This window comes from Carettochelys insculpta, chromosome 22 (genome assembly GCF_033958435.1).
Source record: "Carettochelys insculpta isolate YL-2023 chromosome 22, ASM3395843v1, whole genome shotgun sequence".
Taxonomy (NCBI): Eukaryota; Metazoa; Chordata; order Testudines; family Carettochelyidae; genus Carettochelys; species Carettochelys insculpta.
The window spans coordinates 14,778,010-14,790,575 of NC_134158.1; the positions used below are offsets into that span (position 1 = coordinate 14,778,010).

The 12,566-nt window shown below is 59.0% G+C and overlaps 3 protein-coding genes across 4 annotated transcripts in view; 1 reads left to right on the forward strand and 2 right to left on the reverse strand.

Moving 5' to 3' along the window:
• Positions 1-3,632, reverse strand: part of LOC142025268 (platelet glycoprotein VI-like) — a 47,929-nt gene extending 44,297 nt beyond the window's left edge. The window contains exons 1-2 of the mRNA XM_075017893.1: positions 3,626-3,632; positions 215-302 (exon numbers count right to left, since the gene is read on the reverse strand). Coding sequence (XP_074873994.1) covers positions 215-302; positions 3,626-3,632 — 95 coding nt within the window. The remainder of the gene's footprint in view (positions 1-214; positions 303-3,625) is intronic.
• LOC142024238 (suppressor of cytokine signaling 3-like) lies at positions 2,393-6,295 on the forward strand. 2 transcript variants are annotated; one of them, XM_075016042.1, is made up of 3 exons: positions 2,393-2,598; positions 3,707-3,743; positions 5,132-6,295. In XM_075016042.1, the coding sequence occupies exon 3, from the start codon at positions 5,186-5,188 to the stop codon at positions 5,795-5,797; it is 612 nt and encodes a 203-aa protein (XP_074872143.1). In that variant the 5' UTR covers positions 2,393-2,598; positions 3,707-3,743; positions 5,132-5,185; the 3' UTR covers positions 5,798-6,295. The 2 variants fall into 2 exon arrangements, with proteins under 2 accessions (XP_074872143.1, XP_074872142.1); XM_075016041.1 differs by lacking the exon at positions 3,707-3,743 and having other exon boundaries at positions 2,395-2,598.
• A 1,350-nt stretch (positions 6,296-7,645) lies between these two features.
• RPS9 (ribosomal protein S9) lies at positions 7,646-11,890 on the reverse strand. The gene is made up of 4 exons (XM_075016043.1): positions 11,738-11,890; positions 9,851-9,973; positions 9,516-9,702; positions 7,646-7,898 (listed from the first exon to the last, which is right to left on the reverse strand). The coding sequence occupies exons 1-4, from the start codon at positions 11,832-11,834 to the stop codon at positions 7,721-7,723; spliced, it is 585 nt and encodes a 194-aa protein (XP_074872144.1). The 5' UTR covers positions 11,835-11,890; the 3' UTR covers positions 7,646-7,720.
• Positions 11,891-12,566: the final 676 nt, after the last annotated feature.

The window sequence follows — 12,566 nt, forward strand, 5'->3', positions numbered from 1 at the left end:
TGCTCAGGGCTGTCCAATGACCCCACCACCAAAAGCCAAATGGGGGGGGTCCCCTCATGGGGAAGGAGTGTTAGCAAGGGGGGGGGGGTTTCCTTTAGGGAGTATCCGGCAGCTCCCCCCGCCAACTCTGGCCACTCAGCCTTTGTTGTGATTGCTGTTTAGCATTCTGCCGCGCGCCTCTGCTAATGGCTGCTAGGAAGCAGCCAGCCCTTACCAGCACCTCGCCACTGCCAGGAACCAGCCGCTCATAAACACCGGGCTAGCCAGGAACCCCAGGGAGTGCGCTCCTCCCCCGACGACGCCTGTAACACGGGCCCAGAGACACCACCCCCACAGCATGCACAGCCCCTGCCCCCACCAGAGCTCCTCCCAGACCGTGCAGGAAGCCTCTCTGCCGGGGTGAAAGGAGGGTGATTGGCAGCCGGGGTGGCACTGGTGGGGTGTTGAGCCCCTGGGAGGGGGGACACCTGGGAACAGGGCTGAGATCCAGCAAATGCAGCACATGACGGCTACAGACCAGGAATGACGCTCCCAGAGTGGAGCCAGTGCTCTGCGAAGGGAAAGGTCCCATTCCCAGCCGCCGGGGCCAGGCAGTCCCCGCCTTGGGGCTGGATGAGCTGGGACAGGCCCACGCCCCATTCAGTGCCACCGGAGCACGCCAGGCCCAGACTGGGCATTCCTTTCACAGGCTGTCCTCAGGGGCCCTCAGTGTGCAATCAAGGCTGGGAAATGAAATAATCCCACTGCCAACCAGCATCAGCCAGGGGAACCTGCCTCTGGGGTGGGGGGGCGGGGGGGAAGTTCCTCCACATGGTGTGGGCAGTGGAGGGGAGCCAGGAGAGATGGGGGAGGGGGCTGGAAGCCAGGACTCCTGGGTTCTCTCCACTGCTGGGACAATGACTTGGTCTGGGCAAGTTCGTCCCCTTGTGCCTCAGTTTCCCTGTCCCCTCAGGGGGTGAGGGCTCTCAGCTGGGCCCAGGGGAGGGTTATGAGGGCTGGTGAATTCCCAGCAAAGGGCCCTGGGGTGTGTCCGGGCTTTGGCCCACAGCCCCCTGGGCCTGGTTCTGAGACGCAGTGAGATGAGGACACTGCTAGGCCTGCCAGCACAGAGCATGGAGACCCAGCTGGGTGCTACTGACACCTGTCAATCATCCATCAGCTCTCCTCATTCCATTGTGGGCCCGCCTCCTGTGGCCAAGCCCCAGCACCCCCCAGGGGCAGACCCTGAAACCTGAGCTGGGGACAGCAGATATTCCACACACCCCTCCGCCCCCGGACTCCTGGGTTCTGCAGTGGCTCCCCCATATGCTCTCTCTGGGGGCCTGGGCACCACACTGCCTGGGGGGGCAGGCAGGCAGTATTTGGGGGTGTCCTTCCCCAGCAGGGGGCACCAGGGACATAGATCACTGCACGTGCCCAGTCTTTAAATGGTTCTTCCTAAGATCTCTTGTTCTGCTCCGCACAGGACAGGGAATGGGGCAGAGGCCCTGCCCCCTCCCAGGGGGGCTGCTGGCTCCCACTTGGTCCCAGGGCAGGGCAGGGCCTGGCTGGCTCAGGGGGCAGGGAATGGGGCAGGGCCTGTCCCCTCTCCAGGGGGCGCCAGCACTGAACCAGCCCATGTCCTTCCTCTCTGGTGGTTCACCCGTGTGAGGAGTTGGCTGGGTCTTAGCCCCACTGCCAGGCACCAGCATTGCACCCCCCCGACACACGCACCCCCCAGCCAGACCAAGGGCTGGACTGGCCTGAGCTGGCCCCTGTGCACCCCCACCTGCCCCCGTGGCCCTGAAGCTTTGGGGAAGGGACAGAGCGAGCAGTGGGGGAGGGGCAGGGGCAGACAGGGAAGGCAGGGAAGGAAAAGGGCGATGTGGGGGGGAGCCGAGGCGGGTGGGGGGAGGCAGGGAGGGGGCAGAAGATGCCGGAGTGGGGGCGGGGCCAAAGGCGGAGGAGGGGCGGAGAGGGGTATCGGGGTAGAGCAGGAAAGGTGGGAGGAAAAAGGAAGGGGCCCCGGGGAGGAAGGGGCTGGGAGCCGGCTGGGGGAGGGGAGGAAGAGGAGGGGGGCTGGGGGAGGGGAATTGGGGCGGTGGAAGAGGTGGGAGTGGGGGGAGGAAGCGCTCGGCTGCCCCGCGCGGGCGCGGAAGGGTTAAGGACGGGCCGGAGTTTCGGGCGGGGGGGTTCACGCCCTCGGGGAGGGAGGGGGCAGCGCCCCCCCTTTCCCAACACTCCCTCCGCTCTTCCAGGAATCTCCCTGTGCGGGGGGGGCGGGGGGGCCCAGCCCTGCCTGCCAATCACAGGCCGCCGGCCCGCCCCCGCGGCCAATGGGAACGGGGCCCATTCACAAAAATAAACACTCCCCTCCCTCGGGCCCCCCCATCCCGCCCGCCGAGACTCTGGCCGGGTGTCAATCAGCGGGGGGCGGGAGCAGACCCGCCCCCCCCAGTGCATCCCGCGCCCGGTGCACAGGCAAAGGGGCTTTTCCCTACTCCCGCCGCCCCCCCGCCACGCCTGGTCGGTCCGCGCCCCACGTGGGGCTCCCTGCGCCTCGGGGTGCGGGTGATCGGCTGGGTCCCCCCAGGACTGCGAGCGCCGGGCTGTGCGGGGGTGAGTAGTGCGGGGGGCGGTGCGGGGGGCAGGCACAACTCGAGACAGGGGAGTTTGCAAACAGCTTTTTGGCAGCGGGGGGTAGATCTGGGGGAGCCCTGGCTCAAGGGCCCCCAGATTTGCCCCCTGCCCCTAAGTCGGGGGGGTAAGAGCACTTTTAACAACACCCTTCTCTGGGGGCGCTGCTCATGAGCGTGAGACCCCCATGGGTCAGGGCATTGACTGGGGGAAATCGGCGGGGGGGTCTTTAAAGGCTGTTTCTCATTATTACTCTTTCCAAGCGGCGGGTCTATTTGTTTTGCCGACCGGGTTTTCCTTGGCGGTGGATTCGGGTCCCACTGGTGACCAGCCTGATATCTGCCCCCCTTGAATATCCCGCTGCCTTCGGGGGGCAGCTCACAGCTGGGGACTGGGATGAGCTATGGTCCGCTCACAGCTGGGGCTTGGTTCTGTAGCATTGGGCTCAGTTTAGTTATGTGGGGTCAATTGTGGCAGGGGTGGGGTTAAATATTGACTTTAATTTAGCTTTTTGGGATGAGGGCACCTGGGTGTCTGTTTTCTAGGGACTGTGTCAATATTCAGGCCTTTGTCTTACCTATGCCCCTAGGACCTTCTGCTCCTGCCTGCTTGTTCACACCTGCTGCGTGGTCACCCTAGCTGGGGCCGGCGGAGGCGTTGAGGTTGAATGTAGAGGGTGCCCATCACCCTGGCCTTAGGCCTGGGGACTTCCAAGAAATGGCAGTTGCGCAGCAATGCGCAGACAGATCAAAGCGCTGTTACGCACGTGCGGACGTCGCTGCCAGGGTTCATGCGAGTGCTTTGCACGACAGGCCTTATGTAAAAGTTCCCAGAACTGGGCTTTCCATGTTCCTGGAGCAGGATGCAGATCCTGCCCTGCCTTAATGGCATAGACCAAAGCATCCCTCCCGGAGCACTTTGCAGACCAGCGAAATAACGGGTTAGGTGATGCGCTTTCCTGGGACAGACCCGCTTCTTCAGAGCCGGAAGTTCTGACGCCACAACTCACCGTTCATGGAACAGGTTCCGAGGGGGGCTAAGAGCTTCAATTCAAATGTGCGTCTCTTGGGTCCCATTTCTTCTTTTCTAGGCCCGCGGAGAGTTCAAAAGGCTGCGGGGAGCTGAAGGTTTGTCCTGGAGCTCAGGGGTTCCTGGAGGACCCTGGAACAGGGAGTGAATGTCTTGGGGGGGAATGGGGGGAGCCTCAAAATGTTTGTGCCCCTTTGGGTCCAGGCACACCAAGGAAAAGCAGGAATCACACCCTGCTTTCTGGGGCCGTGGGCCTAGGAGGTGAGGCCGGAGAGTTTGTGGGGTGTGTGGGGGTGTGTGCGTGCGCGCACATCTTGTGTGAGAAGGTGTGTGTACATTTGTGTGGGGAGGATGGTGTGCATGTTGTGTATACTTTTTGTTTGAGGATTGTGCCTGTGCTTATGTTGTGTGTGGGCATTGTGTGTGTGTGCACATCTTGTGTGGGCAGGTATATGTTGTGTTAGTTTTCGTGGGGAGGACAGTCTGTGTGTTAGGTGTGCTCTGTGTGAGGATTGTGCATGTGTGGGGAAGGGAGGTTGAATGGAGGGGTGCATCTTGTGTGTATATATGCATGCATATTTGGTTGTTCTGAATGTGTTCATGTTTTATCTGTGGGTGTGTGTGACAGTTTGTGTTAGTATTGCAACATGCTCAGAAACAAACTGGACACACAGGACATACCTATTTTTTTGTATTTATTAAGCTTGTTTGTGTTATATGGATGTGAGAGGCTGCATATGTACCTGTTGTGTTTGTGTAGTTGTATGGAATACAGCACGTTGCTCTGCGATGGTGTTTGTGTGTGAATGTGGGGGTGTATGTTTTTTTGTGGGTGTGTCAAGTGTATGGTGTGTATACAAACCCACACAGCATGGGGCTCATCTGCTCCAGCAAAGGCCCCCCCCATAGATTTTCAGTATGTTCTCCTGTAGGGTGTGATTGTATGGGGTGTAGGTGGTGCGTGTTGCTGGCTGGTTGCACTCGTGTGTATGTAGAAGTTGGAGTAGGTGACCTGGAAGGTGAGTGAGTAAATGTGTGTCAGGCTGTTTGTGCATCCCTGCGTTGCTGTGTGTACAGAAGTGATTTGTGTATCAGACAATCTCTGGCACGTGTGCAGGGGGGGTTCTGCACTGAAATCCCAGCAGGCAGGCAAGTGTCCACAGCCCTGCAGTCTGGGATGTAATCCTAGGGACTCACATGCAGAGCAGCGGGAGCTGGGAGTTAGGACTCTTGGGTTCTCCCTTCTGCTCTGGGAGAGGGGTGGGATCCAGTGGTTAGAGCAGAGGGCAGGGCATGGAAAGGGGAGCCCGGACTTCTGGGTTCTCTCCCCAGCCCTGGGGTCACTAACAGCTAGTGTGCAAAATGCCTGTGGATATGGAAATCAACCCACCCCGTGCTGAGATGCTCCTCACTCCCGACCGACCCACAGCCCCTTGCTAGCCAAGCCCTGGACCCCCCATTTCCACTGACCCCCTTCTCCCCCCAGATGAACCCCCGGGAGGCACCCTGCTGACTGGAAGGACTCAGCCTGGGCAGCGCGATGGTCCCCCAGTGCTGGCCCTGCCTGCACTGCTGCCCGTACCCACCCGCCGCCATGAGTGGGCCCCCCGCCCCCTCCTACCACTACCGGAGCTTCTGCGGGGACTTCGAGCGGGTGGAGACAGCACTGGAGCGGCTGGAGGCCAGCGGCTTCTACTGGGGCAGCCTGTCAGGGGCTGAGGCCAAGCGGCTGCTAAGCCCCCACCCACCGGGGGCCTTCCTGGTGCGCGACTCCTCGGACCACCGGCACCTCTTCACCCTGAGCCTCCGCACCAGCGCCGGCATCACCAACCTGCGCATCCAGCAGCAGGGGGCGGCCTTCCACCTGGAGACGCTGCCGGGGGCCCCCCGCCCACCCGCCTTCACCTGTGTGGTGCAGCTGGTGGAACACTACCTGGCACGGGGGGGGCCCCCGGGACCTCCCTGCTACCTGGAGGCCCAGGGGAGCCGCCCTGAGCCCCTGGCGCTTGCCCGTCCTCTGCGCTGCAAGGTGCCCTCCCTGCAGGAGCTGTGCCGACGGGCCGTGCGGGCAAGTGTCCGGGCAGGGACGGGAGGGCCTGATCTGGAGGGGCTGCCTGTGCCCCGGGCCCTACGCAACTCCCTGCGCTGCTAAGGAGCCTACGAACAGTCTGCACAGCTAGACCCAAAGGGGACCAGGGCCTGTGCTCAAGGACCCCCCCCCCGGAAGGCTTGTGGAAGGTGGCTGGGGGGTAGAGCAGCCCCCACAACTCTGCCCCTTTCAGCACAGCTGGGGGAGGAGACCCCAGAGCGGGACCCCCTCTGAGCTGCCCCAAGTCCAAAACAGTTGAGGGGAAAGACAGGTTGTTCCCACGTCCTATGGAAAACACAACACCACAGCAAGAGACAGGGCGGGGGCTGGAAGCCAGGACTTGGGGGATCTCCCCCAGCTCTGGGAGCGTGGGGCCTGGGTCCCCTTTATTCCAACAGGAGTCAGACTGGGCTGCACCAGGTCTCCCGGAGTGCACCTCCACAACCTCAGGTCTCCCACCAGGCTCAGCTGAGGGCCTGGTACCTCCACCCCCCAGGGGCCAGGCTGCACCAGGGGCTTGTACCACTGCTTTGGGATGGAATAAACCTCACTGTGCTGCAACCGGCCTCCAGTGCTGCTTGGGGGCTGCCTGGGCCCTGGAATGCCACACTGACTCCTCACAGCACCCACAGCTCAGATCCCACATCAACGGCAAAAGCCCCGTGTCCCAGGAGCTGAGCCAGCCAGACCCCAGGACAGAGCAGAGCCCCCACCCCAAGCAGCGCTGGCTGCGTCTCACTGTAAGCAGCTCCCACGCCCCACGCCCGCGGCTGCTGCAGCTGGCAGTGACTCCGGCCTGACCCTGTTCCTTGCCTGGCTGTTCCCGTAAGGCTCTTGGCACCACGGCCGCTGACTCAGGGGAGCAAATTTACTGAAAATCGCCTCAGCAACTCAGAAAAAAACAGCTGCTTCCGCCCCTCCAGCTTCTGCTTCCGACCTCAGCCACACGGGGGGGGGGGGGGGGCGGGGGGGTGCTAGCAAGGGGCTGCACGGCAGCAAGCTGGGGCAGCAACTCACAGCCCACAGCTCCTCCCCCTCCCCCCCCACCTGGCTCTGCTCCAGCGTTTTACCTTCATTTCCCAGCAGGCTGGGGAAGGGCCCTGGCCCCACCTCCTCCCAGCAAGCCCAGCCCAGTTGCAAGCCTGGCTCCCTGCCTTGTTCTACACCCCCCAAAAGGCCCTCCGGGGCCCCCCATCCTCCCTCTCACCTCTGGAACACTAACAGCCCCCTTTCTGCCCCAGGGGAGGAGATAAATCCCAGGGAGTGGCTCTAGACAGCCAGGCAGCCCCCCACCCCGTCACACAGGGTCCCAGAAACAGCCTACAGCCTCGAGCTTGGTTCATGCAGGGGTCCAGGAAGTGAGACCAGGAGGCTAAACCCCAGGGGACACGGGGAGCAGCACGGCATGTTGGGTAACACTCCCCTCCCCCAGCCCAGCCAGCAACCCTGGAGCCAGACACACCTCCAAGTTGAGCTCACATGGTGCTTCCCCACATGGGCCAGAGAAGTCTCAGCCCCCGCCCCATGGAACTCCGCAGCCTGTGTGGAATAGGTGCCTCCCATTAGCCAGCCACTGATCAGGCTTAAATTTATGCCTAGCCCTGGTGTCCTTCTGGAAACAGGAATCCCCTCCCTACCTCACCCCCCCAGGGCCACGCAGCACTAGGGTTTGAATCGGCAGGGTAAGCACCTACCAGAACAAGGCTCCTTTAGAGAGCAGCAGGCTGGGGGACTCCCTGCTGCAGGGCACACGGCCCAGGCCAGTGACACAAGCAGCACACCTGCATGCAGGGTCCACCCCACCCCACCCTGAGTGCAAGACTCAGGCCTGATTTTTGCCAGTCAGGCCTTGGTACAAGCAGCCCTGCTGCCCAGGCCCCATTAACAAACCAAAGCCCACAAGCGCCCAGCTCAGGCTCCACTCCAAACTGGTTTATTGAGAGATACAGCAATGCAGGCTGCCCAGCAGGGCAACCACTGGGGCCTTTAATCCTCCTCTTCCTCATCTGCCCCACCAGCACCGCCCTGCCCCTTCTTGGCGTTCTTCCTCTTGACACGGCCGGGCCGGCCGCCGCCGTAGGGCGAGCGCAGCGAGAAGTCGATGTGCTTCTGCGAGTCCAGGCGCACGATGAAGGACGGGATATTCACCACCTGCTTCCGCACACTGGGGAAGTGGTGAGAGGTGAGGGCTGGTATGGGGACACCACTTACCCACAGTGCCCAGAGGCACAGCCCCATCCTTAGGGCTCAGGGACAGCACAGCCCCCTACTCGGATTTAACCACCTGTGGGGAAGATGTCCTGCCTCTTCACCAAACCATGGCTCCCCTCAGTCTCCCCAGAGCCAGCTGCACCTCAGCTGCTTTAGACACAGGAGTCTCCCCTACCCCACACAACTGCCGAGCCAACTCCTGGCTTGGTTACCAGACGTCAGTTGAGTCAGCCAAAGGAAAGGGGTGACTCCAGATCAGCTGTGGGGTAGCAAAGATCAGAACCCGGCCCTGTATCTTACTGCCGCCATATAAACCCCCGGTATTCCCACATCATGAACACTGCATACAAATGTGGTTGCTTCATCTCAAAGAGATATTGGCATTAGCAAACATTCATAAAGTGGCAAAAATTAGGGGCTTGGAACGGGAGCCATATAAAAAGATTAAGGAGACTTGGACTTTTCAGCTTGGAATAAAGGAGACTAAGGGGGGGGATCGGCTAGAGAGCTAGATCACGACTGGTGTACAGAAAGTGAATACGGAAAAATTAGTTTGGTTGTTCCCCATAGTAAAAGGATGATAGAGGTTTCAAAGCAAGCAAAGGAAGTTTCCCTTCACACAGCCCATGATGGGCCTGTGGAACTCCTGGCCAGAGGATGAAGACCAAGATTAACAGGGTTGAAAAAAATCTAGGTAAATCCGTGGCAATTAGGTCCTTCAATGGACATGAGCCAAGATAGGCAGGAACTGTGTCCCTACCCTGTCAGAGGCTGGAAATGGTGCCATGGGACAGACTGCTTTGGTGATTCCCTGTTCTGCCACTCCCTCTGGGGGGCCAGGCATTGGCCTCCGCTGGCAAACACGTTCCTGGGCTAGATGGACCTTTGGTCTGACCCAGTGTGGCTGTTCTTATGTCTCCACTGCAAAACTGGAGCAATTCCTGATTTCAGCTGCTCCCCATTCACAGGCCCCTCCTCAGCATGGGGCAAAAGAACAGGCAGTGGCTTGTTACCTGTGCTGCAGCCCCATGGTACAGGGGGCTGGTAGAACGGCCTGGCCCTTCGCAAGGTGTACGGCTCTGCCGCAGTGAGCCTTGCCGACATGGGCGCCCTACCGCCCACTAGCCAGCGTGCAGGGTTGGACTGTCCAGGGGCTCTCTAGACCACAGCCTGGCCCCATTGGGGAGGGGGCTCCATGTACCCCCACAGGCTCATCCGGGAGCGCTACACAACACAGCAAGTGCAAAGTTTTAGGCCGGGGAAGGGGAGGAGCAACAGCCAAATGCCCCACATGATTGGGACCAGCTACACTGTGTCCTCGTAGAGGTCAGGCACTGGGAACTGGGCCAGTGACCTGCCAGCTGCATCATCCCACCCTGCCCAGAGGACACTATCACATGGGCAAACTAGCAGCTGCACAGCCAGCAACTGAACTCAGGAGACCAAGCTCCCAGCCCCCAGCCCCACCTGCTGCTGAAGCCACTAGACCCAGCATAAGCTGCTGAGCTGGGAACCCCAAAATGCTGCTGCCAACCGCACCCCCTGCCACACACCCACAGGCCTGTCCTACCGGATGTGCCTCTGGCGGATCAGCACCCGGGCATGGTGGATGGACTTGGCCAGGCCCAGCTTGAAGACCTGGGTCTGGAGGCGCCTCTCCAGGAAATCCTCAATCTTAAGGCCCAGGATATAATCCAGCTTCATCTTGCCTTCGTCCAGCACCCCGATACGCACCAGCCGCCGGAGCAGGGCATTGCCTGGGGAGTTGGTGAGATGGTGGTCAGAACCTCAGGGACCCTGACTCTTCACACCCTACCAACCACTCAGAAAGCTGCATGGGGCATAGCCCAGCCCCACACCCTCCCATCCCCTGCCACCCTTGCAAGCCTTCCATGACACTCCTACCTTCAAAAAGGCGCTTGGGGTCCTTCTCGTCCAGCGTGAGCAGCTCCCGGGCCGCCTTACGGATCTTAGCCAGGGTGAACTTCACCCGCCAAACCTCACGCTTGTTCCGCAGCCCATACTCACCTGGGAGAGAAGCAAGGCTGTTACCTACAGGGACAACAGGTGGCCCTCTCTTGGATGGGGCATAAGGGCTGGGTATCCAGGAACTCCTCCCCCACCACAAAGACACAGCCTCTCCGGGGTGAGGCACAGGATATCCAGAGAACAAGCACCCAGTTTTCAGTATAGAGAAAGGTAACAAGTGATGTCCCAAAGGTCTGTATTGGAGCCAGTCCCCTACAACAGTCAAATACTGTGAAAACAAAGTCTTGCATAGTGACAAGTACCAGAAGGGTGGCTGGGTTAGTTTAGCTTCAGAACAAAAAGTCCTGTGGCACCTTATAGACTAAGGTACTGGTTGTGTCCACACTGCCCCCCTACTTGGAGAGGATGGTAAGTAGGGTGTCAGGAGATTATTAATGAAGTGCTGCGCTGCAGATGCAGTGCTTCATTAAGCTAATTTTCCCCTGCGGCAACTTCAAAGCACCAGCTTGCATGTAGCTGCAGCTACACGCAAGCCAGCACTTTGAAATGTAACACTTCGAAGTTGCCACGGGAAAGAATTAGCTTAACGAAGAGCTGCATATGCAGCGCAGCACTTCATTAGTCTCCCAACACCCTACTTACCATCCTCCCTTTGAAGTAGGGTGGTAGCGTAGACAAGCCCATTTTGGAGCACAAGCTCTCATTAGCAAAGACCCATTTTTTACCCACAAAAGCTTATACTCCAAAATATCTGTTAGCCTATAAAGGTGCCACAGGACTTCTTGTTGTTTCTGAAAACAGAGGTAATCAGGTAACCATTGCAGGGCACCCAAAACAGAGCAGCTGCCCCAAGGAGGAACCTCCACTCTTGAGGTACAGGGCATCACCAAACTCACAGCTGCCCCAGAGTGGGGCACCCCAGCAGCAGCTGCCACCCCAGACACAGGGTGACCATTTTCATAATATCTGCCTGCTAAAAAGTAAAACAGCTTAAATAAGGGTCTTAGTAAAAACAGGACAGGTGGTCACCCTAAGTCAATGTGCAGCAGACATTAAAATGCTGGAACTCATTAAAGGTAACATAAGAATGGCCATACTGGGTCAGACCAAAGGTCCATCCAGCCCAGTATCCCGTCTGCCAACAGCGGCCAATGCCAGGTGCCCCAGAGAAGGAGAACAGAAGATAATGATCAAGTGATTTATCTCCTGCCATCCATCTCCTGCCCTTGTACTGAAGGCTAGGGCACCATACTTTACCCCTGGCTAATAGCCATTTATGGACCTAACCTGCAAAAGTTTATCAAGCTCTTTTTTAAACCCTAATAGAGTCCTGGCCTTCACAGCCTCCTCCGGCAAGGAGTTCCACAGGTATACATGGTATGATAAAATACCTTGGCTCTATAAATCTGTGGTAGCCCCATATCTTGAATATGGGGTTCAGACATGGTCACCCAATTTCAAAACAGATATATTGGAATCAGCCTGGAGGAGTTGGGAACCTGTAGTCTGATGCTGTATAGCTGTTATGACAACTCCCGCAGCAAAAACACAGTTCTGAACCATATCCCACTCACTGAAGAGACAGTGGGTTGAATGTTGCCTAGACTAATGGGGTTAAATTAATCTGCAGACCAGCAAATTATTCTTAGCTGATCCAGCAGGCTGCGTATGATAGCACAGCACCCTCTAGTGCTAGCTCTGACAGCCAGGGGAGAGCAACTTCTGCTGTGCCCTCCCACTCCATCCCCTGCAGCCCACTTCCCAGGGTCAGGCATCAGCCTGAGTCCCTACCACCACACTCACCAATGAGCTTCAGCTCCTGGTCAAGACGAGATTTCTCAAAGGGCCGTCGAGGGGTGACATAGGTCTTCCGACACACCCAACTCCGGGCAACGGGCATCCTGGCTGAAGCTGTGGGCTCTGACCCTGAGGGATGAGAAGAGGAAGAAGCTAGGACAAGACAGGACAATTTTGCTCCACCTCCAACAGCCCCAAAACAGAGCTCATGGGAACTGGCCCTTTTAGCAATCACTGCACAAACCCAGGGTGCAGCTCATTCTGAGGGACTCAGCTCTCTGAACTGCTATCAGGTGAACATGGTCCTCTCTTCCTAAGCCTCCTGGGCCCAAGGAGCCAACATCCTGTGGCTAGCATCCCTGGCAGGCAAACCCTCTCACTTGGGACACCTGCACAAAGCCACCTTCCAAGCCCTCAGCAGCCCCTAGCATAGGGTGCTTTGAGACCAACGCCCAACATAGGGTCCCCAGAGTCCTCAAGTGCAACATCCTGTGGCTAGCATCCCTGGCAGGCAAACCCTCTCACTTGGGACACCTGCACAAAGCCACCTTCCAAGCCCTCAGCAGCCCCTAGCATAGGGTGCTTTGAGACCAACGCCCAACATAGGGTCCCCAAAGTCCTCAAGTGCAACAGACACTAGAGAGCAAACGGAGGCCCTGGAGAAAGTGGGCCCCCAGGGAACTGGGATGCTAGGAGCCCTGGTGGCTGTAGAAGCCTCCTCCAAGACAAGACAGGACTTGTGACACCTTAAAGAAGGTAAGTACAGCGCCGAGCGCAGCGCGGGGAAGGGTGGCGCTAACATGGGGAACCCACAGATCAGAGCGGCCTAAGCCGG